A 27,883-nucleotide genomic window follows, 5' to 3' on the forward strand; every position below is an offset into this window, starting at 1 on the left:
TGTATATGTGTGTACACACACAGACACACACACCATGTCTGTTGATGGACATTTAGGTTGCTTCCATGACTTGGCAATTGTAAATAATGCTGCTATGAACATTGGGGTCCATGTATCTTTTTGAGTTAGTGGGATTTTTTTCTTTTCTTTTTTTTTTTTTTTTGGTAATATCTGTTGTTTTATTTGCATCCCACTTACTTTGTCCATGTGTCAGACCTGTGGCTTACTTTACAGTCATTGTTCCTCACCTAAACTCTGTATCACTTTCTTTATTAAAAAAGTCACTAGATAAATTTACTTTCTATGTAGTACTTTAAACATTTTTTTATTTCTAGTATTTCCTTATCATGAAAATATAGTGATGGATAGCTTTATTTGTAAGAATGCCTTTACATCTCTATCTAAAAACTTCCTTAGGATATATTCCTTGTAGTAGAATTAATGAGGGCCCACGGCTGTGGATGATTCGATTTCACAGTCAGACTCACCAGACGCCAGTAGGCTTTAATCTAAGACTATCTTCATTTTGCTTTATAGAAGGATACAGGGCAGGAGACACAGCAGGTACAGATCTTCATTACATTGGCAGAACCATATATTGCTCGAATATATGGTTTCCTTTGTCTCTTCACCCACAAAAGGTGTGTTTGGCTGCTTTAGAGGAGGGCCAGAGGCTACAGAGAAGCTGCTGTTTTCGTGTCCCACCCATCATTTACACTGGTTTTGTCATGTAGACCCAAGGCCATCATACCAGCTTGAGGCTGCTCCAGTCTGGGGCCAATCCCACACAGCAAGTGAAGCAGAGATAGCATCCCACATTTAGCTTAAGTCTGTAGTTTTTAAGGAAATGGCACTGGGTGAAGGAGACGGAGGATGTCTCCAGATAAGCCTGCAAGTCTGACCTGAGGTTAATTTTCACTCACAACTGTTATGACTTTATCTGAACAATCACACTGCATCTGTCAAGGGTGTTCTAAGGGGTATATATACATATACATATACATATACATATACATATACATAGATAAATATATATATGTATCTATATATATATTTTAATAAGAAGCTCACATTTTCTTTCAGTGTCCTCTAGGACAAAAATTTCTATCTGAATCTTTCTTTTTTGGATTCTTTCAACAGTGTCCATAGGGTGTACTTCTACATTCTGGGCTGTTGTTCCACTGACTCTCCTTGGTCAAGGCCGCCTCTTGCATTCTGATGAAGTGTCTCTGAGAACTGGCTGTCCTGTCACCAGCCTAACTGAGAAGGGGTATGAGTTTAATTATCTTGTCATTGAGTGTGGGATTCAGAAAGAGGTAAGAGCTGTGACCATTTCACAATAACAAACTACGCCCCCCATCTTACCTTGCAGTGGCTGCTGTGCTTAGCTGGTGCAAGATGGGTAGAATCAAGGTCAAAGCCAAAGGTGAAGAACCTGCTCATTTTTATGACACTCGAGTTTGATACTTTTAGAATAGAAAGACCAATGGGACCCAGGAATTGGCCTTGAAAAGCTCATGGCCCATTGGGGAGAATACATTGCCCTATATTTTACTATGACTTTTCAACCACTCATACATCTTTGGTCCTTAGATCTCCTAAAGTCTAGAAACACTGAAAAGAACGTATCATTCCCAGTTTTCATGTTAAGTAACTGAGGCTAAAAAGGCTAACAATTTACCCCAAGTCATGGAGCTGTCCAACAGAGGAAGGACTGAAGCTTAGATACTGGTAAATTGAGATTTACATCCTTCTTTGGAAGAAGGAGGCAATGGAAAATTGTGGATTGCAATGTTTGTCAGAGATAGAAAGCACTAGGGGGATTCAGAAGGAGACATCTGAGAATGTTTGACGAGAGGTGAATTTGCTAGTACTTTGATAATTTTTACATCTCTGTCCGTGAATGAGTTTGGTCTATAATTGCCCTTTCAAATATACTCCTTGGAGTTATTGGCTAAGGTTGTAATTTTTTGATCCTTGGTGGTACAACCTCCTCTATTTTTCATTTTTCTTTGTGGTTATATAGCTAGAGTGAAGTCAAGTCTAGGTAACTTGTCTAAGGTAATAGAACTAAGGAGCGGGAGAGCGGGAATGAACCTGCATTTTCTGACAGGAACTTTCAGGCAATTCAACATTGACCTTTGGTGGAGGAAGAAAAAGTGGACTTTGCACTTAACATGCAGTGGTTTTACAACATGAACTAAAAAAATATGTATGTAGAGAAACATTATATGGAGAATAACTCAACTATCTATTGAGAGGTGTGTGGTTTGTGAGTGATATAAACAATTCCAGTTTCCTTCAGTTTACTACTTTACATCCAGAAAACTTACTAATTCAACTTCTTTTTTGAAGTACGCATATTTCTAATTCCTTTCGCCTTCATGTACCTTTCTCATATTTCAAAGCATGACTTATTATGGGCATAAGGGAAAAACAACAAAGGCTAAAAGATTGATAGCATGGCTTTACAAAGTTTATAGAATTAAATAAGAGGTAGTAAGAGCGATGCACAGAGATCAACTACAATGTCATGACAGGGACAGAAAACTATGAAATGAAACAATCCATCAGAGCTACAGATTTCTTTAAAGGTTATTTTCTTAGGGCATGGAAACCATTTTTAAAGTTTTCAGTATTACAAGACCCTTTTGAAATTATACTTTCAAGGATAGATTTGTATGTGTGGAACAATTTGGTTTATGGTTTTGAAAATTCTCAAGTTCCAGGACTGGGTGGAGGGGTGGGGGAGGGGGATTTTGATTTAACACCTTACCAAGTCAGATTCTTTGAACAAGTTATATGGTACAAAGGATCTCTTCCTTGGTGGCTTCATTTCTTTCTCAGGTTTACTTTTATTTATTATGAAGATTTTCCATCAAAGGGTAGCATCTAGAATTCCATTAGTTAGCATTAAAAAAAAGAGCAGGGCTTTATCACTTGGTTTAACTACCCGTCGTGGAGTAGGGAAGAATAGTTTATTTAAAAAATTTAAAAGTGTACAATATAGTGGTTTTAGTATATTTACAAAGATGTACAATCATCAACACTATGTAATTCCAGAATATTTTAATCACCCCCAAAAGGCACCTCATCATATCCATTAGCAGTCACTCCCCGGTCTGCTTTCCCCCAGCTCCTGGAAACCACTAATGTAACTTCTCTTTCTATAAATTAGCATATTCTCGACATTGCATATAAATGGAACCATGTAATGTGTAGCCTTCTGTGACTGAATTCTTTCACTTAGCATGTATTCAAAGTTTATCCATATTGTATATATCAATACTTAATTCCTTTTCATTGCTGAATAATAGTTCATTGTATGGATATACCACAGGTGGGTTGTTTCCACTTTCTGGCTATTATGAATAGTGCTGCTATGCACATTTGTGCACAAGTTTTGAATTATCTCGGGTAAATATGTAGAAGTTAAATTGCGGGGTCACGTGGTAATGCTACATTTTTGAGGAACTGCCAGACTTTCCCAAAGTGACTGTCGCATTTTACATGCAGTGTATGAGGGTCCAATTTTTCCGCATCCTTGCCAACACTTGCTATTTTCTGTCTTTTGGATTCTGGTAACCTCAAGGGGTGTGAAATGGTATCATTGTAGTTTTGATTTGCATTTCCCTGGTGATTAATGATATTGCGTATCTTTTAATGTACTTATTGAATGAATTTCTTTTCTTTTTAAAAATTTTTATTGAGGTATAATTGACATATAACATTACATTAGTTTCAGGTGTACAACATAATGATTCAATATTTATATATATATTACAAAATGATCACCATGATAAGTCTAGTTAATATGCATCACCACACGTAGCTTCAAACTTTCATTTTTTTGTGATGAGAACTTTCAAGATATACTTAAAAGTATACTGAAAATATGCAATACAGTATTATTAACTAGAGTCACTATGTTGTACATTACATCTCCATCACTTATTGATTTTGTAACCGGAAGTTTGTACCTTTTGACCCTCTTCACCCGTTTTGCCCACCCCCAATCCCTGCCTCTGGTAATCACCAGTCTGGCCAGTCTGTTCTCTGTGTGAGCTTGGAATTTTTTGTTTGTTTTTGCTTTTTAAGTATGTTATGTATACTTTCCATATATAAGTGAGATCATGCAGTATTTGTCTTTCTCTATCTGACTTATCTCACTTAGCATAATGCCCTCAAGGTCCATCCATGTTGTCGTGAATGGTGAGATTTTATTTTTTATCCTGGAATAATATTCCATTTGTGTGTGTGTGTGTGTGTGTGTATGTGTGTGTATATATTTTCTTTATCTATTCATTCATCAGTAGACACTTAGGTTGTTTCCATGTCTTGGCTATTGTAAACAATGCTACACTGAACATGGGGGTGCAGACATTTTTTCGAATTGGTGTTTTCATTTTCTTCATATAAGTACCCAGAAGCGGAATTTCTGGATCATATGGTAATTCTATTTTTAATTTTTTTTGAGGAACTTCCATACTGATTTCCATAGTGGTTGCACCAATTTACATTCCCACCAACAGTGCACAATTGTTCCCTTTTCTTCACATCCTCACTGACACTTGTTATTTCTTGCCATTTTTTTAAATTTAAAAAATTTTTTTAATTTTTTATTTATTTATTTTTTATTTCTTGCCTTTTTGATAATAGCCATTTTAACAGGTGTGAGATGATATCTCATTGTGGTTTTGATTTGCATTTCCCTGATGATTGAGCATTTTTTCATGTACTTGGTGGCCACCTGCATGTTGTCTTTGGAAAAATGTCTATTCAGATCTTCTGCCTGTTTTTAAAAATTGGATTTTTTTATTGAATTGTATGAGTTCTTTACATATTTTGGATATTAACCCCTAATAAGATATATGATTTACAAATACTTTCTCCCATTCAGTAGGTTGCCTTTTAATTTTATTGATGACTTCCTTTGCTGTGCAGAAGTTTTTTAGTTTGATGTAGTTCACTTGTTTATTCTTACTTTTGTTGCCTTTGCTTTTGGAGTCAGACCCAAAACAAAACAAAAAAAACATTGCCAAGACCAGTGTCAAGAAATATATTGCCTATGTTTTCCTCTAGGAGTTTTATGGTTTCAGATCTTATGTTCAAGTCTTTGATCCACTTTGGGTCAATTTTTATATGTGGTGTAATATAGTGGTCCAGGTTCATTCTTTTGCATATGGCTGTCCAGTTTTCCCAATACTATTTATTGAAGAGACTCTACTTTCCCTAATGTGTATTCTTGGCTTGTCATAAATTAATTGACTATAATATGTAATAGTTTACTTCTGGGCTCTCCCTATTGTTTTCCATTTGTCTATGTGTCATTTTTCTAGTATTTTATTAAGGAATTTCATATCTACATTCATACAGTATATCGGTCTGTAGTTCTTTTTGTGATGTCTGGTTTTGGTATCAGGGTAATACTGGCTTCATAGAATGAGTTGAGCAGTTTTGTCCTCGTCTATTTCTTGGGAGAGTTTGTGAAGCATTGGTATTAATTCTTTAAATGTTTGGTAGAATTCACCAGTGAAGCCATGTAGGCTTGGATTTTTTCTTTGTGGGTAGTGTTTAATTATTAATTCAATCTGCTTACTTGATCTAGGTCTATTCAAATTGAGCATATTTTGAGTTAAGTCAAATTAAGACCAGGATTTCAGGAAAACTTCCACAGAGCTCCAGTAATGACAGTTCTCTGGGGATGGGATTTTAGGGAGCCCCAGACTGTTCTGTGTTCTTTGGGTTCTGCTAGGCTGTTGGTTTTCATGGCTACTATGGAGCTGGGGAGATAGGAATTGGCATAGGACAACTTAGAATGTCACAGAGCTCATTGTTCTTACTGCGATTCCACCGTTAGTCTTGAATACATGCTCCTTGGATGGTTGCAAGCCTTAGGTTAATTTCTAGAATTGTGAGAAAGTTAAATTTGACAGTTTCTGCCAGTTTTTTTGTCTTTTATTTTTTAGAAAAGTGAATTTTTGTGTTTTTTTTATTTTAATTGAAATATAATTGATTTACAGTGTTGTTAGTTTCTGATGTACAGCAAAGGGATTCCGTTTTATATATATATATATATATATATATATATATATATTCTTTTCAGATTCTTTTCCATTGTAGTTATTACAAGATATTGAATCTAGTTCCCTGTACTATACAGCTGGACCTTGTTGTTTATCCATTTTGCATATGGTAGTTTGTGTCTGCTAATCCCAAACTCCTAATTTACCCATTACCCCACCTTTTCCCACTCTGGCAACCATAAATTTGTTTTGTATGTCTGTGGGTCTATTTATGTTTTGTAAATAAGTTCATCTGTATCATTTTGTAAACTTCACACATTAAGTGATACCATATATTTGTCTTTCTCTGTCTGACTTACTTCACTTAGTATGATAATCCCTAGGTCTATCCATGTTGCTGTAAATGGCAATGCTTCATTCTTTTTTATGGCTGAGTAATATTCCACTGTGTGTATATACCCCATCTTCTTTATCCATTCATCTGTTGATGGACATTTAGGTTGCTTCCATGTCTTGGCTACTGTAAACAGTGCTGCTATGAACATTGGGGTGCATGTATCTTTTTGAATTAGAGTCTTCTCTGGACATAAGCCTAGGAGTGGGAATCCTGGATGATATGGTAACTCTATTTTTAGTTTTTAAAGGAACCTCCATACTGTTCTCCGTAGTGGCTGCACCAATTTACATTCCCACCAACAGTGTAGGGAGGGTTCCCTTTTGGAGAAGTGAATTTTTGGTGATCTTTATTCTGCTATACTGGAACTTACTATTGAATACATTTTTAATTAATAAGAGAAATAAGGAGCACACAGTATCCATTTTCCATACTTTATATACAATTGATAGAATTTTTTTTTTTTTTTTTTGTGGTACGTGGGCCTCTCACTGTTGTGGCCTCTCCCGCTGCGGAGCACAGGCTCCAGACGCACAGGCTCATGGGCCCAGCCGCTCTGCGGCATGTGGGATCTTCCCGGACCGGGGCACGAACCCGTGTCCCCTGCATCGGCAGGCAGACTCTCAACCACTGTGCCATCAGGGAAGCCCCAGTTAATAGAATTTTGACTGAAATAACACATTTAATAGCAACACGTTACTGAATGTTATATGCCTATGAAATGTCCTTGGAAATATTTTATTTACATGAGAATATTTATTGTATAAATTAACAGGTTGAAAAATGGTAATCCAGTATGACAATTTAAACATGAGTAACAGCAAAAGTATACACCTAAATGTGTTTACAGAGGTTGTCCCTGTGTTAGGATTATGGAAATTTTTATTTTGCCATAACACAGTGTTTTTGAATGTCTCCCCAGTAAGCACGTAGTCAGAAGACACAAAACTCCAATCATGGCTTTACATAAAAGTGCTTCTCTGTAATCTTTCTAGCACTGTGGTAATGTTGGAAGCCAAATCTCCCGAGTAAAATTATTAAGTAGAAGCTGTAGCCTTTGTTTCTAGCCTGGCCATTCGTCATTTCAATTTCACAATTTCAGTCTCCAGAAATGCTAACTGGTGGCACCGATGGTCCAAAGCCTGAGCTGGAATTTTCTTAGTGGTCTTTGTGGAAACAGTCTCTTCAGAATCCATGGGAAGAGACTTTAATGTAAAGATCTTACATCTTGAATTGATCTGTTTCTTGTTCCAATTTCATTAAAACTTCTGTGTGAGATGGTATACTTCAATTAAAAAGGTCTTTTTTGGGCTTCCCTGGTGGCGCAGTGGTTGAGAGTCTGCCTGCCTCCCTCTTGCATCTCCCTCCCACCCTCCCTACCCCACCCCTCTAGGTGGTCACAAAGCACTGAAGCTGATCTCCCTGTGCTATAAACATTTTACTTTTAACAAGTAGTTCATAGAAAGTAAAATGAGAACCAGCTGGCCTGTGACACGCACCTGAAAACAATACACCTTAAAGGAATTTTTCCAGTGACCTCTTTCTGCATTATGTTACAACAGAGAACTGATTAAAAAATCACTCCCCTGGAGAAAACCTAATGGGACAAAAAAGACCTTTTTTTTTTTTTTTGCGGTACGCGGGCCTCTCACTGTTGTGGCCTCTCCCGTCGCGGAGCACAGGCTCGGGACGCTCAGGCTCAGCGGCCATGGCTCACGGGCCCAGCCGCTCCGCAGCATGTGGGATCTTCCCGGACCGGGGCACAAGCCCGTGTCCCCTGCATCGGCAGGTGGACTTTCAACCACTGCGCCACCAGGGAAGCCCTCATTGTCCACTCTTTAAGGCCAAACATTTAGAAGAAATTAAATCCTGACTTCAGTTTATAATTCTCTATTCTATACAAGACCTAATGTTTTCCAATTTTGGTAACTTAGATAAATCCTGTGCACCCGAATGCACATAATTGGATTGAAAAAGGTTTTTTTTCTAAAAGGGAATTCGGGTGCTTGTTTAATATAGATACCATGACCCTATGGCTTTTGGGAAAAAGTCCTCAACTTTTTTTGTTGTTTTTTTTTTGCGGTACGCGGGCCTCTCACTGCTGCGGCCTCTCCCGTTGCGGAGCACAGGCTGCAGACGCGCAGGCTCAGCGGCCATGGCTCATGGGCCCAGCCACTCCGCAGCATGTGGGATCTTCCCGGACCGGGGCACGAACCCGTGTCCCCTGCATCGGCAGGCAGACTCTCAACCACTGCGCCACCAGGTAGGCCCCCCCTAAACTTTTTTTTTTTATATTTTAAGGATCAATGAAATAACCCTTTTACTGTTCTGGTATTTTATGAGTGGAAAATTTAAAAGATCTAGGACTCTTACTTTATGCTAGTGAGAGCTGTCTTTGGATAACTTCTTCATAAGGCTATCAGAGCTAACATTCTCTATATTGGGGAATAGATTCTTCAATAGCGGGTCATTGGGAGGCGGAGGTGGAATTCTTAATAGTGTTATTCCCACTCCCCCTCCCCCCAAATCAACGTTGTCACAAATGTCAAATTTTCATTCTTTTTTATGCCTAATATTCCATTGTATATATATACCACATCTTCTTTGTCCATTCATCTGTTGATGGGTGGACTCTGCAAAATACAACAAACATAAAACAGACTCACGAAGACAGAGAACAAACTAGTGGTTACCAAAGGGCAGGGAGTGGGAGGAGGGGCAACATAGGTGAAGGGGATTAAGAGGTACAAACTACAAGGTATAATATAAGTTACGAGAATATAATGTGCAGCACAGGGAAACAGTCAATATTTCATAACAACTTTTTAGGGAGTATAATCTAGAAAAATATGCAATTTTTAATAGATTGTACACCTAAAACTAATATAATATTGTAAGTCAACTACACTTCAATAAAATTTTTAAAAAATCCAGTAGGGGCAGCGTGGTGGTGGTCTTGAACCTATGACTATTAAAGTAGGGTGGACAGCAATGAATCAAGCCAAAATGAGACTCGATGGTTTATTTTTAAATGTAACCCGACCTGCAGATTTTCTCTTCTTTAAAACTTGTAGCTCACCATTTTTGGATGCCACTCCAAGCACTATCAACAACAATCTTACAAAGTTCAAAAATGATATTCCCTCTACCAGTTCTTGTTCTTCCTGGAACTTAACCAACCCTTACCTGTTTGAATTGCCTTGGATTCCATACTTGCAACACTCCTCGGTGAGGATCCTTAGAACAGGCAGCAGGTGCTGGGGTTGATATAAGGAAAGAAAAAGCCCAAAGCTCTGCTAATTAGTGTTTTTGTTTTGGTTTTTCGGTTTTTGTTTTAAATGGTGTCTACGTGATGTCTTACATTAATTACAGTCATGTTTGGGAAGAAAATGCTATTTCCATGTGTTTATATATGTTCTGGTCTTATTGATAAATCTTCCCTCACCCCCGTTATCATGTCAGATTCATTAAATCTCCAGTCTGGTTTAAACATAATCTGATAAGCAAACCATTCACTTTAAATAGCTTTTACTGGGATAAAAATCGTCAAGTGTCTCAATCTCCTCAACCATTCCCTCTGACGACCAGCACATAGTAGATGCTCAATATTCAGTGGTCAGAGCGTTAGTCAGTGTGTTCTCTGTACTGAGTGTGTCAGCAACTACACTGCGGCTGTTTATTAACTCCCTGTCTTTTTATTCTGCTGGCAAAGCCATCCCATCAGTCACTTCCACTTAAAATGCCTCATTCTTTAGTTCATGAGAGTGCAAATGTGGTTCTGTTCTAGATTATTCTGTGGCAATCTTGATAACTCTGTTACGATAGCATTCTTTAATTTTAAAACCCATCAATATAGATTTTGGAACTTTTCTGTGCCACGTCCTGAGAGGTCATCTAGAAGTTAGGGTTCAGGTAGTGCCTAATGCTTTATATGTTTTAAAAAAGTGTTTCTTATAAATAAGTGGCAATGTAGCCGTTGCATATTCTCTTATGATAAGATATATATAAATATATAATTTTTATGGAGAGATGATTCTACAAATAAAACATGCTGTGTCTTTGTGGCTATACTTCTTGATGTCTGAATAATTAACCTCAAAACAGGGCCTAGGCTGGGAGGCTGGTGTGGAAGAGTCATTGTCACCCACACAGCTGTTAGTAGCATTCAGTAAACCACGGACAGAGGTACTGGTAGTTTGTCTGGTAACGCATTCAAATTCTTTTAGTTTGACTTCTTATGGTGAGCGAAGATGAAGCTGGAAAAGACAGAGTTGATAAAGAACTTTCAGAAAGGTGCGTGGTTCCACCTGTCACTTAATGAAGCACACCTGCCCACCAGGAACCCTCCTCAATATTAGCTATTGTATTACTGTGCTCCTTTTGAACCAATCTTGAGCTTTGAACCCTTATCTCAGAGTCTGATCCTATGCAGATTACATGCCACTTACTAGCTGTGTGACTCGGGGCAGGTTATTTAATTCTTCCATGTATCACTTGATCATCTGTATAATGGGAGGAAAATAATATCTACCTCCTAGGACTGTTTTAATGACTAAATGAATGAATTTATGGAAAACTTTGAGAACAACATATGTTCAAACTTTAAGTCCTATGTAGCAGATACAATGAATAAGCCATAGGTCTGTCAGTTTAATACTCTTAGAGATGAGTTGCAGAATATTTTTAGCATGACCTCACTTGTAAAGCTTTAAAAATATACAAATGTGCTATATTTGTAAAACGAACGCTACCTATATATATATACTCATTTAGTAAAAGTGTAAAACCATGCATGGGGATCATGGTTACTATCTCAGGAGAGGGAAGGAGAATTGCGTTAAGTAGGGGCACATGGTGCTGGTGTGGAAGGGCTAACATTAAAACAATAAAACATTGTCATGTTTTATTTCTAAACTATATCTGAAACAAACATAAAAATGTTAAAATCTGTTACAGCTGAGTGGTGGGCATATAAATGTTATATCCTTTAATTTTCCAGTTGTTTGAAAGGTTCTTTTCTTTTTCTTATAAATTACACCTTGAATATAGAGCCCGAATAACATTGGCTTGTGTGTCTGCACTTTTACAAGGTGTTCTTTATCAAGTTCACTTTTCAAATCAGAGAACAAAGCCTAAGAGGTGGAATTGCCATTTTCAAGAAGCAAAGCCAGACCTGAATGGTGTCTTTTATACGCTAATCTTCCACAGATGTTGTTAATATTGGCAGATGCAGGCAGTACTGTTCTACTGTTTAGCGGTTTTCTGAATTGTGGACACGTCATATTTTCAATTCAGTAGAAACATAATAATCCTTTCCTGTTGGTAGCTTAAGTCCTTTAAGAAAGGTTTAGTAGCCATGGTGGAAATGACCACCATCGGGTCAACAATGAGACAGAATACAAGGCTTGACTACACTGCAGGCCTACTGGGAACAGCTGTAGTAAGAATATTTCTTTACCTTTCTCCAAGGTCAATAGGATGAGTTTAATTTTCACTCTTGGATTCTAGGAACAAGGTAAATGGATAATTTTTTTTTCTAATGAGTTTGGGATTTCTTATTTGACAGTACTTTCAATTGATCTGAGGCTAATTAAGAACTCACTTTGGAGGGTGGGATTCCACCAAGCTTATTTCCATAGCAGGCTAGGATGGTCCTCTAGGTTTGAATCCCCTTCAACTTGCCTGTCTAGATGGATAAAAGCCTTCAAGTCTGTTGTAGCTGCTCCCCTCAGTGCCCCAGAGGGAGATAGATGCATTTTAACAAAATATTTTTGGAGAACTCACCTTAAATCTGAAATAATGACTTCGAGTACGTAATCAAAGAACCCCATCAGTTAAGACAAAGCTTCGTGGCATCCCTAAACTGATCCCACAAAGGCCCCTATAAGTCACTTGACCTGTAGGACAAACTCTCAGGAATTTCAGAGATTCCCCAGGTCCACGAACATGGAAAAGAGCTGTTTCACTGTATGAGCCCTACGTACACTTTTGAGTACCAGAGCCGTCATAAAAGTGTTCCTTTCAGGAGGCTGAGTGCTAGTGCTGTAAACGTTTTCCTTTGGTGGAGAACTCTGCACCTGAGCACAGGCACAGGCCTAAAATCTCGCGAGGCTTCCTAAACCTTCACCTTCTGTTTCCTGAACAGTCCTTGCTGGGAGCGTTCATTATCAAGATGAAGGCCTCTGTGTGGTTAAGAGAGCTGCTTTTCCTTAGTCCCTTGATGTTTACTAGGTCTGGGCTGTTGCCAAATAGGTGAGATATATTGGGTTGATGGTGATTTAATTGAATGATTGCCAGTGATGGGCCTTCAGCGTGGGGGTTTTGACAGGAGTATTTGCTCCTAACAACAAAGGCCAATGGGAAACTTTACGCCCTTTGACCGACATCTCCTTGTTAGATGACTAAGGCATCTCCTTTCTGCCTCAGTCCCTGGTAACCACCATGATACTTTCTCCAATGAGTTTAATTACTTACGTTATTTAGATGCTTCATATAAGTGGGATCATGTATTTCTTTGTTCTTCTGTGTCTGGCTTCTTCCACTTAGCATAATGTACTCCAGGTTCATCCATGAAGTTGCAAATGACAGGATTTCCTTATTTTTAAAAGATGAATAATATCACATTGTATGTAAATATAATAGTTTCTTTATCCGTTCATCCACTGATGGACATTTAGGTTGCTTCCATACCTTGGCTATTGTGGGTGGTGCCTCAGTGAACATGAGAGGACAGATATCTCTTTGAGATGCTGTTTTCATTTCCTTTAGATATATACCCAGAATGGGATCGCTGGATCCTATGTCAGTTCTATTTTACTTTTTTGAAGACTCTTCCTACTGTTTTCCATAGTGGCTGCACCAATTTACATTCCTCCCAACAGTGCACAAGGGTTCCTTTTTCTCCACATTCTTGCCATCACTTGTTATATTTCATTTATGATAATAGCCACCCTAACGGATGTGAGGTGATATCTCACTGTGGTTTTGCATCTCCCTGATTAGTGATATTGAGCACTTTTTCATATATGTGTTGGTTATTTGTACGTCTTCTTTTGAGAAATATCTATTCAAGTCCTTTGGCCATTTTAAAATCAGGTTATTTATTTATTTAAGCTATTTTGGACATTAACCCTTTATCAGATATGTGGTTTGCCAATATTTTCTCCCATTCCATAGGTTGCCTTTTCACTTTGTTGATGGTTTCCTTTGCTGTGCGGAAGCTGTTTAGTGTGATGTGGTCCCATTTGTCTATTTTTGCTTTTGTTACTTGTGCTTTCAGTGTCATATCCAAGAAATCATTGCCAAGGCCAATGTCAAGAAGATTTTCTCTATGTTTTCTTCTAGGAGTTTTCCAGTTTCAGGTCTTATATTTAAGTCTTTAATCCATTTTGAGTTGATTTTTGTGAATGGTGTGCCATAGGGGTCCAATTTTATTCTCTTGCATGTGGATATCCAGTTATCCCCATGCTATGTAAGTCCTAGAGATCTACTGTACACCATAGTGCCTGTGGTTAACAATACTGTACGTTTAAACTTTTGCTAAGAGGATAGATCTTAGGTTAAGTGTTCTTATCACATGCACAAAAATAAGAGAATGGGAGGAAAAAATATGTGTAAAGGTGTTTTTTTAAATACTACTAATAGAGAGGGATAATATGTATTCTTATTTTTTAAAAAAGATTTAATTTTTTAAAAGCAGTTTTAGGTTCACAGCAAAATTGAGAGGAAGGGACAGGAATTTCCCATATACCCCTGCCCCCCCCACCAGACACAGCCTCCCATTATCAACATCCCGCACCAGAGCAGCACTTCTGTTGCAGTTGATGTGTCAACGTAGATTCATCATACGCACCCGAAGTCTGTAGTTTACCTTAATGCTCACTCTCGTACATTTATGGGTTTGGGCATGTATCCACCATTAAAATATTACACAGAATAATTTCGTTGCCTAAAAGACCTCTGTGCCCTGCCTATTCATCCATTCTGACTCACCGTAAAAACTCCAGTCTTAATTATGGCCCAGGAAGCACTCTGCAGTCTGGTTTTATTATATTCTAGGGAAGAGGGCTAGGGCGTGCCAGCACTCAGCTCCTACCAGGCTAACCCATCCTCCTCTATTTTTAAAAAATTTATTTTATTGAAGCATTTACAATGTTGTGTTCATTTCTGCTGCACAGCAAAGGGATTCAGCTATACATACGTATACTTTTTCATACTCTTTTCCATTATGGCTTATTACAGTATATTGAATATAGTTCCCTATGCTATGCAATAGGACCTTGTTGTTTATCCATCCTGTATATAATGGTTTGCATCTGCTAATCCCAAACTCCCAATCCAACCCTCCCCTGCTCCCCTCTCCCTTGGCAACCACACATCTGCTATGTCTGCCCTCACTCTGTTTTAGCTGTTTGACCTCCTTGTCATTCGTTGAATGGGCCAGGCATGCTCCTGCCTTAGGACCTTGGCACCTTGATGATCTGCCTAGAATTCTCACTGCCCCCTATTCCTCTATGGCTGGCTCACCTGACACCTTCAGGTCTCTGCTTAAATGTTACTTTCTCAGTGAGGCCTTTTGTTTTTGTGCTGTGAAGTTTTATTTATTTTTTTATAAATTTTTGTTGACATAGAGTTGATTTACAATGTTGTGTTAGTTTCTGGTCTACAGTAAAGTGATTCAGTTATACAGTGAGGCCTTCCTTGACTGAGAAAATTATTTTAAATTTTATCCCATGTACAGCTCTAAACCTTTTGTAGTGTTTATCACCATCTAATATGATACATATTTTACTTATTTATTTCATATTCTCTGTATCCCTTCATTATAGTATCAGCTCCAGGAGATTCCTCCCCCCACTTCTGTATCTCCAGTGCCTAGAACAGAACCTGGCATAGAACGTATTTCATTCATTCTAACAAGCACATTTTTTTTTTCATATAATAAGACACCCAAATTTTAGAGGCTTTATAATCAATGACATTACAGTTGGCTGGTGGATAGGTGTGCTGTAGCTGCGATCACTTGCACATGAAGAATTTGATCTGAAATTTTCTGTTGACACCTCCTGGTAAGATCAGAGAGGGTCAGCATGGAAACTTGAGAAACTGGGGTCACCGATGGACAGGCAATTCTGGAGATAAGAGTGGAGCATTCTTTTAAGAGATATTGCATTATCAGTGCTTGTGATGGCTCAAAGCATGATAATTATGTGAGAAAACAGGGACTGATGATTCTGAGCCAGGAAGTGATTTGGAAGACGCAGACTCGTGATGAAAATATTTTAGGATTTACTTTCACCAGCTACTTTGTTTACATTTGCTTTTGTCTGTAGCATGTGAGTGATATGATTTAAAATGTCCACAGAGCTCTTTTAATTTGCATAGAATGATTCTAAGATTAAGTAACGAAATGTGTCAGATTAATTGGTAGCTTCTTTAATCTTAGTGGTCCATAAAATAATGGTGTATCTAAAGTTGGAAGAATCTTAGATTCAAGGGAACAACTGGAACAGATGCTCAAAGATTTGTTAAATGAGCGAATGGAAGTTCACCCTGACTTTTTTCTCCTCCAAAAGGCCCTCATGGCTCCTTCTAAACCTATGCAACAGTGCCACCTGCAGGGAAGGCAGCTCACGATGTCTGGTTTGGTTGTGAAGTCCCCAGAGAAGTCAGTATTTATTTTTCTTCCCTGTGAGGTAGGAGATAGATGGGCCCCTGGGCTGGACAGCTGGTGTTTGTCGAGTGGAGCAAAATTGAAGCTTTGTTCTCACCCAGACACTCCAAGGACAAAGCTAGTGGCAGAAGCTGAGCTCTGACTGGAATAAAGAGATAAGATGACCACTCCTGAGGTCAAGGAAAACTTCCCTGTCTGCATACGCACAGCAAGGCTCCTTGGGGAACAAAATGGGAGGGGGTGCCACCCCATAATAAGTGTGGACATGCACCCATAGGCCTCTGCAGTGGGATCCATCTTAGCAAAACGTTGCACATATATGTTGGGGAGAGTCCTAGGACAGGTCAGGTGTGAAAGAGAAACAAGGTAATTGGCCAAATGTAAACAAAGACCCGGAAGGACTGCACTCCTCATTAGAGAGGACGCCCGTATCCTTTCTGCCTTGCTTCTGACTTAGACAAACTGTTTCTCTGTGTGCTCTCCCATATGTTATGCTGTGTCTCTAATAATAAACTTTGTACCTGTTTTTACAGTTTTTGCCTCCTTGAAACACTCTTGCTTTCAATGGGGGTAAGAGCCAGGGGAACTTTGCTTCTAGCCTCTAGCCCCTGGTGGTCTAGTGGCTACGAGTCCTGGTTTTCATCCAGGCTGCCCAGGTTGAATTCCTGGGCAGGGAACTGAGATCTCTCTTTGGGACTGCTCACCGCTGTCTCTCCAAGATCACCTGTGTGTGTGCCTGTGTATTTGTGGAGGGGGCAGGGGAGGGGCCTAGTCTATGCTGCAGGGGAGCGGGGCAGGGAATGAAGATCCAGAGTCTAAAGCAAAGGTCGGAGCCTTGAGGCATTTTCAGTCTAGCTTGAGAGGCTGTCTTTTCTCCCAGCAGAGATTTTCATCTTCAAGAACCAACTCACTGTCCAAGAAAATCTCTCTTTTTTCTTTTCTTGAAAGTGATATTGTTTGCCTTTTATTTCTCTTCTCTGAACACGGGGAAACAAACGGGTGATTTTTCCTTTCTTGTCAAACTTCTCTTTCCCACATATTAATGAACAATGTTGGAGCACCTGTTCAATGCCAGACCCTGCTTTAGGTCCCAGGAGATACGCAGTTGGCAGGAAACACACGGCCACTGAACTCACGGAGCTGACTTTCTGGCATAGAAGATAGACAGTAAACAACAAATAATTGATCATTTCATATTGCAGCAAGTGGTTTAAAGTGATAGTGGTGGGTAAAAACGGAAACTGGGTGGGGAAGGGCAGGGCTTAGAAGCAGCACGCTCTGGGATGGCCTCCTAAGGGGGTGACGTCCAAGCTGAGAAAGGAGGAGAGCATGCCAGCCACCAGTGCTTCAGTGAAAGGGCACTCCAGGCTAAGGGAACACAAAATGCAAAAGCCCTGATGCGGAAGAGAGCGTGGCACCAAACAAGGACAAAGAGGAAGTCATTGTGGCCACACAGGTGGACAGACTTGGGATCTTTTTGAAAAGCACAATGACCGGGAGTTGTTGGTGGACTAGATATGGAGGGTGAAGGAGTAAAGGAAATAGAGGGATCAAAGATAACGTCTAGGATTGGGGGCCTGGGTAGTCAGGTGGATTATGATGCTACTTAATGATGAACAGTTTGCACAGAACGATGAATTCTGGACGGGTGGCCATGTCAAGTAGGCAAACAGATAACACAATCCTGGACAAGTCAGAGAGGGAGCCAAACAAGGGCTCAGGTTGAACGAAGCCAACAGTCCCGGTGTTAGTCTCCGTTCTGATGTTAGGCTATGCTATCTTGGGTACCACTTCATCACTTCAGCAAACATGTACTGAGCATCCACTGTATGGACTTTGCAGCCATGGATACAGAAAAGGGGGAAGGAATCTGTTTTCCAGGGTACAATTTTTTGGTGGAAGTGGGAGGGTTTAACGGATGAAAAGAAGTAAGAGTGTGAGGAATAAGAATTGCGTGCCGATGGGTAGGGATCACTCATCTTTACTGGAATTTTTTTTTTTTTTTTCAGTATGCGGGCCTCTCACTGTTGTGGCCTCTCCCGTTGCGGAGCACAGGCTCCGGACGTGCAGGCTCAGCGGCCATGGCTTACGGGCCCAGCCGCTCCGTGGCACGTGGGATCTTCCCGGACCGGGGCACGAACCCGTGTTCCCTGCATCGGCAGGCAGTCTCTCAACCACTGCGCCACCAGGGAAGCCCTGGAATATTTCTTAATTCTTGTCACCTGGCTGTGCTGAGTTTCCCTGAGTACTTTTGGGGAAGGGGATCAGAATTGCAACATGATATTTTTCTATTTCAACAGGGATAGAATGGGACTTCTTTTACTTTGATTTCTTAGTTATGGAAGAGGAGACTGAATCTCAAAAATGTGTATAAGGCAATGAATTATATTTGGGTCCAGTGACCCATGAGTCGGCAGACTGAGTTGAGGTAGGCTTTTTTGTTTTGTTTTGGTTTGGTTTGGTTTGACCCTGTCATGGCTTGTGAGATTGAGATTCAGGTAAGAGTAGGATGCATTTCTCACATATTTGTCTTTTTGCTTTTATAAAGTCCAAATACTTGTTCCGAATTTGTCTTTGTAATAAGGTGCCATGCGACTAATTTTGCTTTCGAACAATGCAGAATGAGGGAAAAGTAGGTTTTCTACTAAGAATGAGGGCATTTACTAAAGTAGGAGACGAAGAGTGAGTTTCCCCTTTTCATTTGTGTACTTGGGGTATCCTCTACACAGGACCCTCTAGTTGGGTTGGCAAACTTTTTCTGGAAAGGGGCAGATAGCAAATATTTTAGGTTTTGTGAGCCATGCCTTGTAAACCATGATATCTATTGCAACTATTCTGTCATTGTAGCTCAAAAGTAGCAATAGACAGTATGCAAATGAATGAGCATGTCTGTGTTTCAATAACACTTTTTTTTTTATGGACACTGAACTTTGAATTTCACCTAATTTTCATGTGTCATGAAATACTCTTCTTTTGGCTTTGTTTCACCCACTTAGCTTACACAGGCTATAGCTCTACATTATATAATGTATATCTTTGTAGTATAAACTCCTGATGGTTTTCTGGACTATGATGCAAGTGCCTGACTTAAGCTTTTGGTTGCCGATGCATCCACTTCAAAGATGGCTATTTAAAAAAAACACATCACCAGATAGAGTCAGGCCCCATCTCTCATAGACTTAGGTAACTGACCATTTGGCCTCTTTAATTCCTACTCCTAATGTTATAAACTCATGAGTAAAGGGTGTGTCTGCAAAAACCTAGGTCCCCAACCCTGGACCCCAATAAAAGCAGAACCCCAGGCCCGGGCTCCCTTTCTACCTGTGACCTCATCGTGTGGCCCTAGATAGGCTGTGTACCCTCCAGGACCTGTGAGTAAGAACCCTTGTCCTTCAAACTTTCCTGATGGTTATTGCTGAGGGCATCTTGCAATCCTAAGAAAACCCACAATAGTGGGCCAGCCATGACGTTGGTTCTGAAAGGGGAGATGTCTGCGGGAAGCTCTCAGTGGCCCCACGTGGTGCCCCAGGCACTTCTAGCCATAGCCTCACTATAGGTGGGATGAGGGCAGGAAACAATCTTGCTGCAGATCTCATACTTCAATAAAGACTTATTTTTATCCCCACAAAATAAGAGAAGATGGATGTGTTGGTGAACAGAAATGGAGAAACGTCAGAAATTTAAAGCACAATAAATACTTGTAGTAAGACTTTTGGTATTACTATTGCCTTTTTCCAGGTCACCCCAAAATACTAAATTCAAACAATAGTTTGACTTAGGACCAACTGTATTGTAGCAGTGTTCATCTTGCATCTCTGAGCTTAACCTTTTTTGGGGTCCTTCTTCATAGCATTTTATAATATCTAATTTCCATTCTAAACTTATTCTTGGGAAGTGTTTTTGTACAACTGTACTATTATTACCACTTAGTGTTTGCAGAGGAGTGTTTTGGACTTGATACATTTTCATCATAATAATGAGATGTTTGCATTACTAGACAGTGTCCCAAATCATTTATATAAGTTATGAGTAGCTACAATAATACCCTTAATCATGCAATAATGTCCCAAAATGGTGAGGACATCTATTACCAGCTAAATTGTTTGAAAAATGTGGTAACTTTAGTGTTCTCAAGTAATCCTTTTTGGTTAACTAACATTGTTTTCTTGCTCTATTTAAAACTCTGTATAACTTACATATGTATCTTCTGAATCCAATAACTTCTGCTTCATTGAGTGAATAGAACTTCCTAGACCCTTTAAGATGAAGATAGTTTTTTCCCCAGTGTGTTGAAAGGTAGATGAGAGTCAACAGCCATGAAGGTCATTTCAGACAGCACTCATATGTTATCAACTTCTTAGTTTAAATGTGCAAACCTTCTCATGACATATGAAATAACTTCCATTTAAATTTCTGTGTTCTATCAGGTGTCTGCAGATAGACACTTTTTAACTGTCCTGCAGTACATTCCAAGGAACCAAACACAGACTTTTGAGTTTTGTTGGATATGTAAGTCTTCCTAGTGAGTCCCACAAATCAGTTAGTTTCCGGTTTAACTGTTGGCAGCCTCTTATTAAATGTAGAATTTCAGAAAATACCACAGTTCAGCCACAGATGGTGTATAAGAGCATAGATTGTATAGCTCTTTAGTTTTGTTTTTCTAATTGTAGTTGATTTACAATGTTGTGTTAGTTTTAGGTGTAGAGCAAAGTGATTCAATTATACACACACACACACACACACACACATATATATGTATATCTATATATATAATTTTTTCAAATTCTTTTCCTTTATAGGTTATTATAAAATATTGAGTACAGTTCCCTGTGCTGTACAGTAGGTCCTTGTTGGTGATCTATTTTATATATAGTAGTGTGTATATGTTAATCCCAAACTCCTAATCTATTGCTATTCCCAGCCCCTTTCACCTTTGGTAAACATAACTTTGTTTTCTATGTCTGTGGGTCTATTTCTGTTTTATATATAAGTTCATTTGTATCTTAGCGTCCACATATAAGTGATATCATATTTGTCTTTCTCTGTTTGGTTTATCTCACTTAATATGATACTCTCTAGGTCCATTCCTGTTGCTGCAAATGGCATTATTTCATTCTTTTTTATGGCTAATATTCCATTGTATATATGTACCACATCTTTTTTTTTTTTTTCAGTACGCGGGTCTCTCACTGTTGTGGCCTCTCCCGTTGCGGAGCACAGGCTCTGGACGTGCAGGCTCAGCGGCCATGGCTCACGGGCCTAGCCATTCCGCGGCATGTGGGATCTTCCCGGACCGGGGCACGAACCCATGTCCCCTGCCTTGGCAGGCGGACTCCCAACCACTGCGCCACCAGGGAAGCCCCTACCACATCTTCTTTATCCATTCATCTGTCGATTGATATTTAGGTTACTTCCATGTCTTGGCTAGGACTTCCAAGACAAGTGGTGAGAGTGGACATCCTTGCCTTGTTCCTGATCTTAGAGGAAAGGCTTTCAGCTTTTTACCATTGAGTGTGGTGTTAACTGTGGGTTTGTCATATATGGCCTTTATTATGTTGAGGTATGTTTCCTCTATGCCCACTTTCTGGAGAGTTTTTGTCATAAATGGATGTTGAATTTTATCAAAAGCTTTTTCTGCATCTATTTAGGTAATCATATGGCTTTTATTCTTCAATTTGTTAATGTGGTGTATCACACTGACTGATTGGTGGATATTAAAAAGTCCTTGCATCCCTGGGATAAATCCCACTTGTTCATGGTGTATGACCCTTTTAATGAATTGTTGGATTCAGTTTGCTAGTACTTTGTTGAGGATTTTTGCATCTGTGTTCATCAGTGGTATTGGCCTATAATTTGCTTTTTTTGTAGTATCTTTGTCTGGTTTTGGTATCAGGGTGATGGTGGCCTCATAGAATGAGTTCAGAAGTATTCCTTCCTCTGCAATTTTTGGAATAGTTTCAGAAGGATAGATGTTAACTCTTCTCTAAATATTTGATGGAATTCGCCTATGAAGCCATCTGGTCCCGGACTTTTGTTTGTTGGGAGTTTTTAAATCACAGATTCAATTTCAGTACTTGTAATTGGTCTGTTCATATTTTCTATTTCTTCCTAGTTCAGTCTTGGGAGATTGTACCTTTCATTAATTTCTGTTCTGGTCTTCGCAATTTCTTTCCTTCCACTAACTTTGGGTTTTGTTTGTCCTTCTTTCTCTAGTTGCTTTAGGTCTAATGTTAGGTTGTTTATTTGAGATTTTTCTTGTGTCCTGAGGTAAGATTGTATCACTATAAACTTACCTCATAGAACTGCTTTGCTGCCTCCTCCCATGGATTTTGGATTGTCATGTTTTCGTTTTCATTTGTCTCTAGGTTTTTTTCTTTTTGGCTGTGCCACGTGGCATGCAGGATCTTAGTTCCCCAACCAGGGACTGAACCCGTGCCCCTGCAGTGGAAGCATGGAGTCTTAACCACTAGACCGCCAAGGAAGTCCCTGTCTCTAGATACCTTTAATTTCCTCTTTGACTAGAAGTAAGTTATTTTTTAAAGTGAGGGATGGCTTATAGCATAACGAATCACAGCTTTCTGAAAACTACTAAGTTTGGATGCCTATTTGATGCACAATTCTTAAGCAGCTATAGGAATAGCGTTCCTGAGTATGCATAGGAACTTGCATAGAGTATGCAAGCGGATGGCCAGATTTCTCTCTCATGGAAGAGAGGGCGCACAGGGGAATGATCCAATGGGACATAGTCAGATTCCTGAAAAGACAAAAACACAGAGCACAGATCCTATGTTCATTGTTTCTAAGAAAAGAAGAGTAAATGTTTGTGTATAGATCTCGAGACAGAATGTTCTATCTTTCAGACTCTGTCTTTCAGACAATGATTCATTTATAGTATTATATGCGTGGTGTTACGGATGGTTATGGATACTTGACAATTTCAATCTTCAAAACACACATTGTTATGCAGGCATTTAATTCTTTTAGGAAGTCTTTGAATCCTAACTTTAGGAGTCTTCTGGGTTACCCTTTACTGTGGGTTACCTGCACACTCAAAACCACCATTCTGTACTCTTAATAATATTATTTTTAGGATCCAGGTATCGACTGATGTTGGAATTGAAAGATATTTTACCTTAGTTTGGGTTATAAAATTCTAGACAAAGTTTTAGGGGTTAAACTCTTATTTAAAATGACCCCAGTTAGTGTCCCAATACAAACAATTAAAAAATATAATTTCTGTTCTGGAAGTACTTTAGAAACAGGGTACTTAAAGAAAGCTTCATGGCCATTGAGCAATGTTAAGAAATGCTACTTGTAAGTTTCCTTACCTCAGCCATCTTGCAGAATCAATCTCTTTACCCTCTCTTTTGGCCTAGCCTGTTAAATTTTTCTTTGAGTACCAAATCAAAGGCAATTTTCAGAAACTCCTTTTTGGATAAAATGGGAGAAAAAGGAAATACATGCCTTTAGATCTATTTAGACATCTTTGTTTATGGACTGTTCTTCGGGTTGAACCAGTTTGTTATTTGTGGCATCCACAGATGTGCTGCTCGTATTTCCTTTCAAGGAAAGATGCATTGCCCATCCCAGAATAGCCTCCAGCTGTTAACTCCATTGCTCCTTTAGCCTTTGGGCAGAGATCATACTCTTCTCTTGGGGGTTCCAACCCATGCCTCAGCAAGATTGGAACAAAGGTCTAGCCATTGCCGCCCAACCTGGGACTCCTCTAAAGGGCAATTTTTAGAATCCCTTGTTGGACTGGCACAGAGACAGTCACGTCTCAGTCTTTGTCTGATGACTTCGCCTGATCGATTCTTTCTCCCTTTCCTTTCAGAGGAGTTACTCTTCAATAAAAACGGACACTCCTGAGGAGCTGAGTCAAGACGGCACAGCGGGAAGACCCTGAGTTCACCTCCTCTCATGGGCACACCAAAAATGACAACTATTTATAGAGCAACTATTGATGAGAAAGACTGGAATCTACCGGAAAAGATCCTCTACAACTAGAAATATAAAGAAGGAACCACAACAAAACAGGTGTGGTTGGGGGAGGATATGGTATAGTCAAGACCCATATCCCTGAATGGGCAACCCACAAACAACAGGATAATTTTACAATTTCAGAGTTCTCCGCAAGGAGCAAGGGGTCTAAGCCCCACATCAGGCTCCCCAACCTGGGGGTCCTGCACTGGGAGGACAAGCCCCCCAGAACACTTGGGTTTGAAGGCCAGTGGGGCTTGATTTTAGGAGACCCAGAGGCTGTGGGAAACAAAGACTCCACTTTTAAAGGGCTTTCACAAGATCTCACACCTTCTGGGACCCAGGGTAGAGCAGTAATTTGAAAGGAGCCTGGGTCAGACTCACCTGCTGATCTTGGAGAGGCTCCTAGAGAGGCAGGAGGCAACTGGAGCTCACCCTGGGGACATCGGCGCTGGTGGCAGCCATTTTATGAAGCTTGTTCTATCACATGGACATGGGTGCTGGCAGGGACCATTTTGTAATCTTCCCTCTAGCTTATTAGCCTCAGGACTGCCCAGCCCTGCCCACCAGCCTGTAGGCACCAATACTGGAATGCCTCAGGCTAAGCAACTAGCTGGGTGGGGACACAGCCCCATCCACTAGTAGGCAGGCTGCCTTAAGACCCCTGAACCCACAGCCATCCCTGGGCATGGCTCTGTCCACCACAGAGCCCAGGACCTGGCCCAGTACGCAGGCACTAGACTGGATATCCCAGGGCCCTACAGCCAGAGAGTCTGGGACACAGCTCTGCCCACCAGCAGGCAGCACCAGTCTGGGGACCTGCTGGATCTCAGCCCTACTCACTAGTGGGCTGACACAAGCTTCAGGACACCCTCAACCCTGCAGCCGGCTGTGTCAGGAACTGGCCTCACCCACCAGGAGGCTGACACTAGATCTGGGAATTCTGGCCCCATAACCACTCAACCCAGAACTTGGCTCTGCCCACCAGTGAGCCAGCACTACCCCAGAGACCCCCAGATTTTCACAGCCAGACTTCTCATGACCTAGCTCAGCCAACCAGCAACTGGCAGCCTCCAGGCAGGCCCTGGCAACCAATCAGACCTGGGACCAGCCATGCCTACAAGACCACTCATAGCCCACCACATCAGAAGGACCCACACAGCCTGCATGACGGGGGCGGGGGGGAATCCCTAGAAGATATAGCTCTGGTGACCAGGGGGCAGTGCACTGCTGGGACACATAGGACATCGCCTACAAAGGGCCACTTCTCCAAGGCTGGGAAATGTAATCAACCTACCATATACATAAAAATAAAAACTGCAAATTAGGCAAAATGAGGAGATAGATGAACACGTTCCAAATGAAGGAGCAAGATAAAACCCCCAAAGAAGAACTAAGTGAAATGGAGATAGGCAATCTAACGGATAAAGAGTTCAAGGTAATGACCATAAAGATGCTCAGGGAACTCGGGAGAAGACTGGGTGAACAGAGTGAGAGTGAGAAGTTTTCAATGAAGAGTTATGAAATTTAAGAAGACACAAACAGATGAAGAATACAATAACTGAAATGAAAAATACCCTAGAAGGAATCAACAGGAGATTAAACGATACAGAGGAACAGACCAGCAAGCTGGAAGACAGTAGTGGAAATCATTGACGCTGAACAGAAAATAGAATGAAAAGAAGTGAGGACAGTTTAAGAGACCTCTGGGCCAACATCAAACATCCTAACATTCACATTATAGGGGTCCCAGAAGGAGGAGAAAGAGGAAAAGGTCTGAGAACGTATTTGAAGACATAATAGCTGAAAACTTCCCTAACCTGGCAAAGCAAACAGTCACCCAAGTCCAGAGAGCACAGAGAGTCCCAAACAGGATTAATCAAAAGAGGTCCACACCAAGACACATTGTAATTAAATGGCAAAAATTAAAGACAAGAGAATATTAAAACCAGCAAGGGAAAAACAAGTCACCTACAAGGGAACTCCCACTAGGCTGTCAGCTGAATTTTCAGCAGAAACTCTGCCAGCCAGAAAGGAGTGGCATGATATAGTTAAAGTGATGAAAGGGAAACGCCTACAACCAAGAAAACTCTACCCAGCAAGGCTCTCATTCAGATTTACAGACAAGCAAAAGCTAAAAGAGTTCAGCATCACCAATCCAGCTTTATAAGAAATATTAAAAGGACTTCTCTAAGCAAAAAAGAAAAGGCCACGACTAGAAACATGAAAATCATGAAAGGAAAAAGCTCATCCGGAAAGGTAAATATACAATACAGGTAGTAAGTCAACCATGTACAAAGGAAGGTTAAAAGACAAAAGTAGTAAAATGATGTCTGCAATAAGCAGTTAAGGGACACACAAAACAAAAAAATGTAAGGTATGGTGTCAAAAACAGTCATCATGAGGAGAGGGTGGTAAAAATGAAGGGTTGTTAAAATGCATTTAAAATTAAGCGATCAGCAACTTAAAATAATCACATATATGTATATAGGTTGCTTTATATTAACCTCATGGTACCCAGAAACCAAAAATATATAATAGATACACAAAAAAGAGAAAGAGTTATTATATATGTTTAACTAAAAGATTCAAACTCATAGAAGCAGACAGTTAAATGGTGGTTGCCAGGACTGGGGGAGGGGAAATGAGGAGTTTTTATTTAACAGGTACAAAGTTTCAGTTAGGCAAGATGAGTGAGTTCTAGGGCTCTGTTGTACAACATTGTGCCTATAGCTAACAATATTGTATGGTACACTTTTTAAGAGGGTAGATCTCATGTTAAGTTTTTTTACCACAATACAAAATAATCAAACATTTCTGTTCCCAAAGTTGCCGTAAACACTGTTAAGAAATAACATAATACTTTGCAAATCCACAAGGATTAGTATCCAGAATGTATAAAGAATGTCATGCAAATCAACTGAAAAACAAATTCTGCTCAATATGCTATAATAATGTAAATGGGAAAAGAATTTGAAAAAGGATAGATGTATGTGTATGTATAACAGAATCCCTTTGTTGTACACCTGAAACTATCACAACATTGTTAATCAACCATACTCCAATATAAAATGAAAAATAAAACAAATTCTGATACAAAATGGACAAAAGCCATCAACAGGGAGTGGACAAAAGCCATCAACAGGCAGTATACAAAAGAGGAAATGTGATAAAAAGCAATCTCATTAGTAATCATGACACAGTTAATTAAAATCCAGAAGCACCCTTTTCCCCTTCCAGACTGGCAAATATCGTTTCCTGAAACCAAGTGTTGGTGAGGGTGTGGAGAAACTCGAGAGGGAGGATAAACAAGTACAATAACTGTATTGAGGAATTGCTAATTATCTAGGCAATAGTAGAATTGTATCTTCTGTGTGTGTCCACATATACACGCTCATGCACCCTAGCATTTCCACTCCCTTGGAACTGCACCCTAGAAGACCCAGGAACACTCATACATACGCAGGGGGAGCTGTGTACAAGGATGTAAATAGCAACATTATGAAAACTAGCAACTGGTGGCAAGTTAAATGTCCTTCAGCAAAGACTGGACACATAATTTGTGGCATGATCATACAATAAAATATCGAAAGCAATAATGAACAAAGATGTACAAAACAATAGTATATAATATTCATGGCTGCATGATACTTACAGATCCAGAAATTCTATTGTCATACATTTCTGGCCTATAGAACTAGTCCACATCTCAGAAACAAGGAGGAGCAGCCACCCTAGTAGGAGGAAGCCCTTCATTTGGTCAAACCCTGAGCCAAAGCCCACTCAGGAAACAGGAAGTTGTGAGGGGCC

General features: G+C 39.9%; 2 protein-coding genes across 2 annotated transcripts in view; both read left to right on the top strand.

Moving 5' to 3' along the window:
* Positions 1–27,883, top strand: part of STX3 (syntaxin 3) — a 143,646-nt gene that overhangs the window by 113,853 nt on the left and 1,910 nt on the right. Inside the window, exon 9 of the mRNA XM_073808995.1 lies at positions 23,928–27,883. This exon is cut by the window's right edge and continues 1,910 nt beyond it. Coding sequence (XP_073665096.1) covers positions 23,928–23,999 — 72 coding nt within the window. The 3' untranslated portion in view covers positions 24,000–27,883. The remainder of the gene's footprint in view (positions 1–23,927) is intronic.
* Positions 874–10,304, top strand: OOSP3 (oocyte secreted protein family member 3). Its single transcript, XM_073807946.1, has 5 exons — positions 874–895; positions 1,141–1,316; positions 3,517–3,581; positions 9,495–9,648; positions 10,133–10,304. Exons 1-5 carry the CDS (start codon positions 874–876, stop codon positions 10,205–10,207), a joined length of 492 nt encoding a protein of 163 aa, XP_073664047.1. The 3' UTR covers positions 10,208–10,304.

The sequence above is a fragment of the Tursiops truncatus genome, chromosome 8 (genome assembly GCF_011762595.2).
Source record: "Tursiops truncatus isolate mTurTru1 chromosome 8, mTurTru1.mat.Y, whole genome shotgun sequence".
In the NCBI taxonomy this organism is placed as follows: Eukaryota; Metazoa; Chordata; class Mammalia; order Artiodactyla; family Delphinidae; genus Tursiops; species Tursiops truncatus.

Bases quoted from the DNA above. Each gene is read 5' to 3' on its own strand.
- OOSP3 (XM_073807946.1), top strand. From the start codon at position 874: ATGTCTCCAGATAAGCCTGCAA. The intron at 896-1,140 runs GTCTGACCTGAG...TTCTTTCAACAG, and splicing joins GTCTCCAGATAAGCCTGCAA to TGTCCATAGGGTGTACTTCT. The intron at 1,317-3,516 runs GTAAGAGCTGTG...TTTTACATGCAG, and splicing joins AGTGTGGGATTCAGAAAGAG to TGTATGAGGGTCCAATTTTT.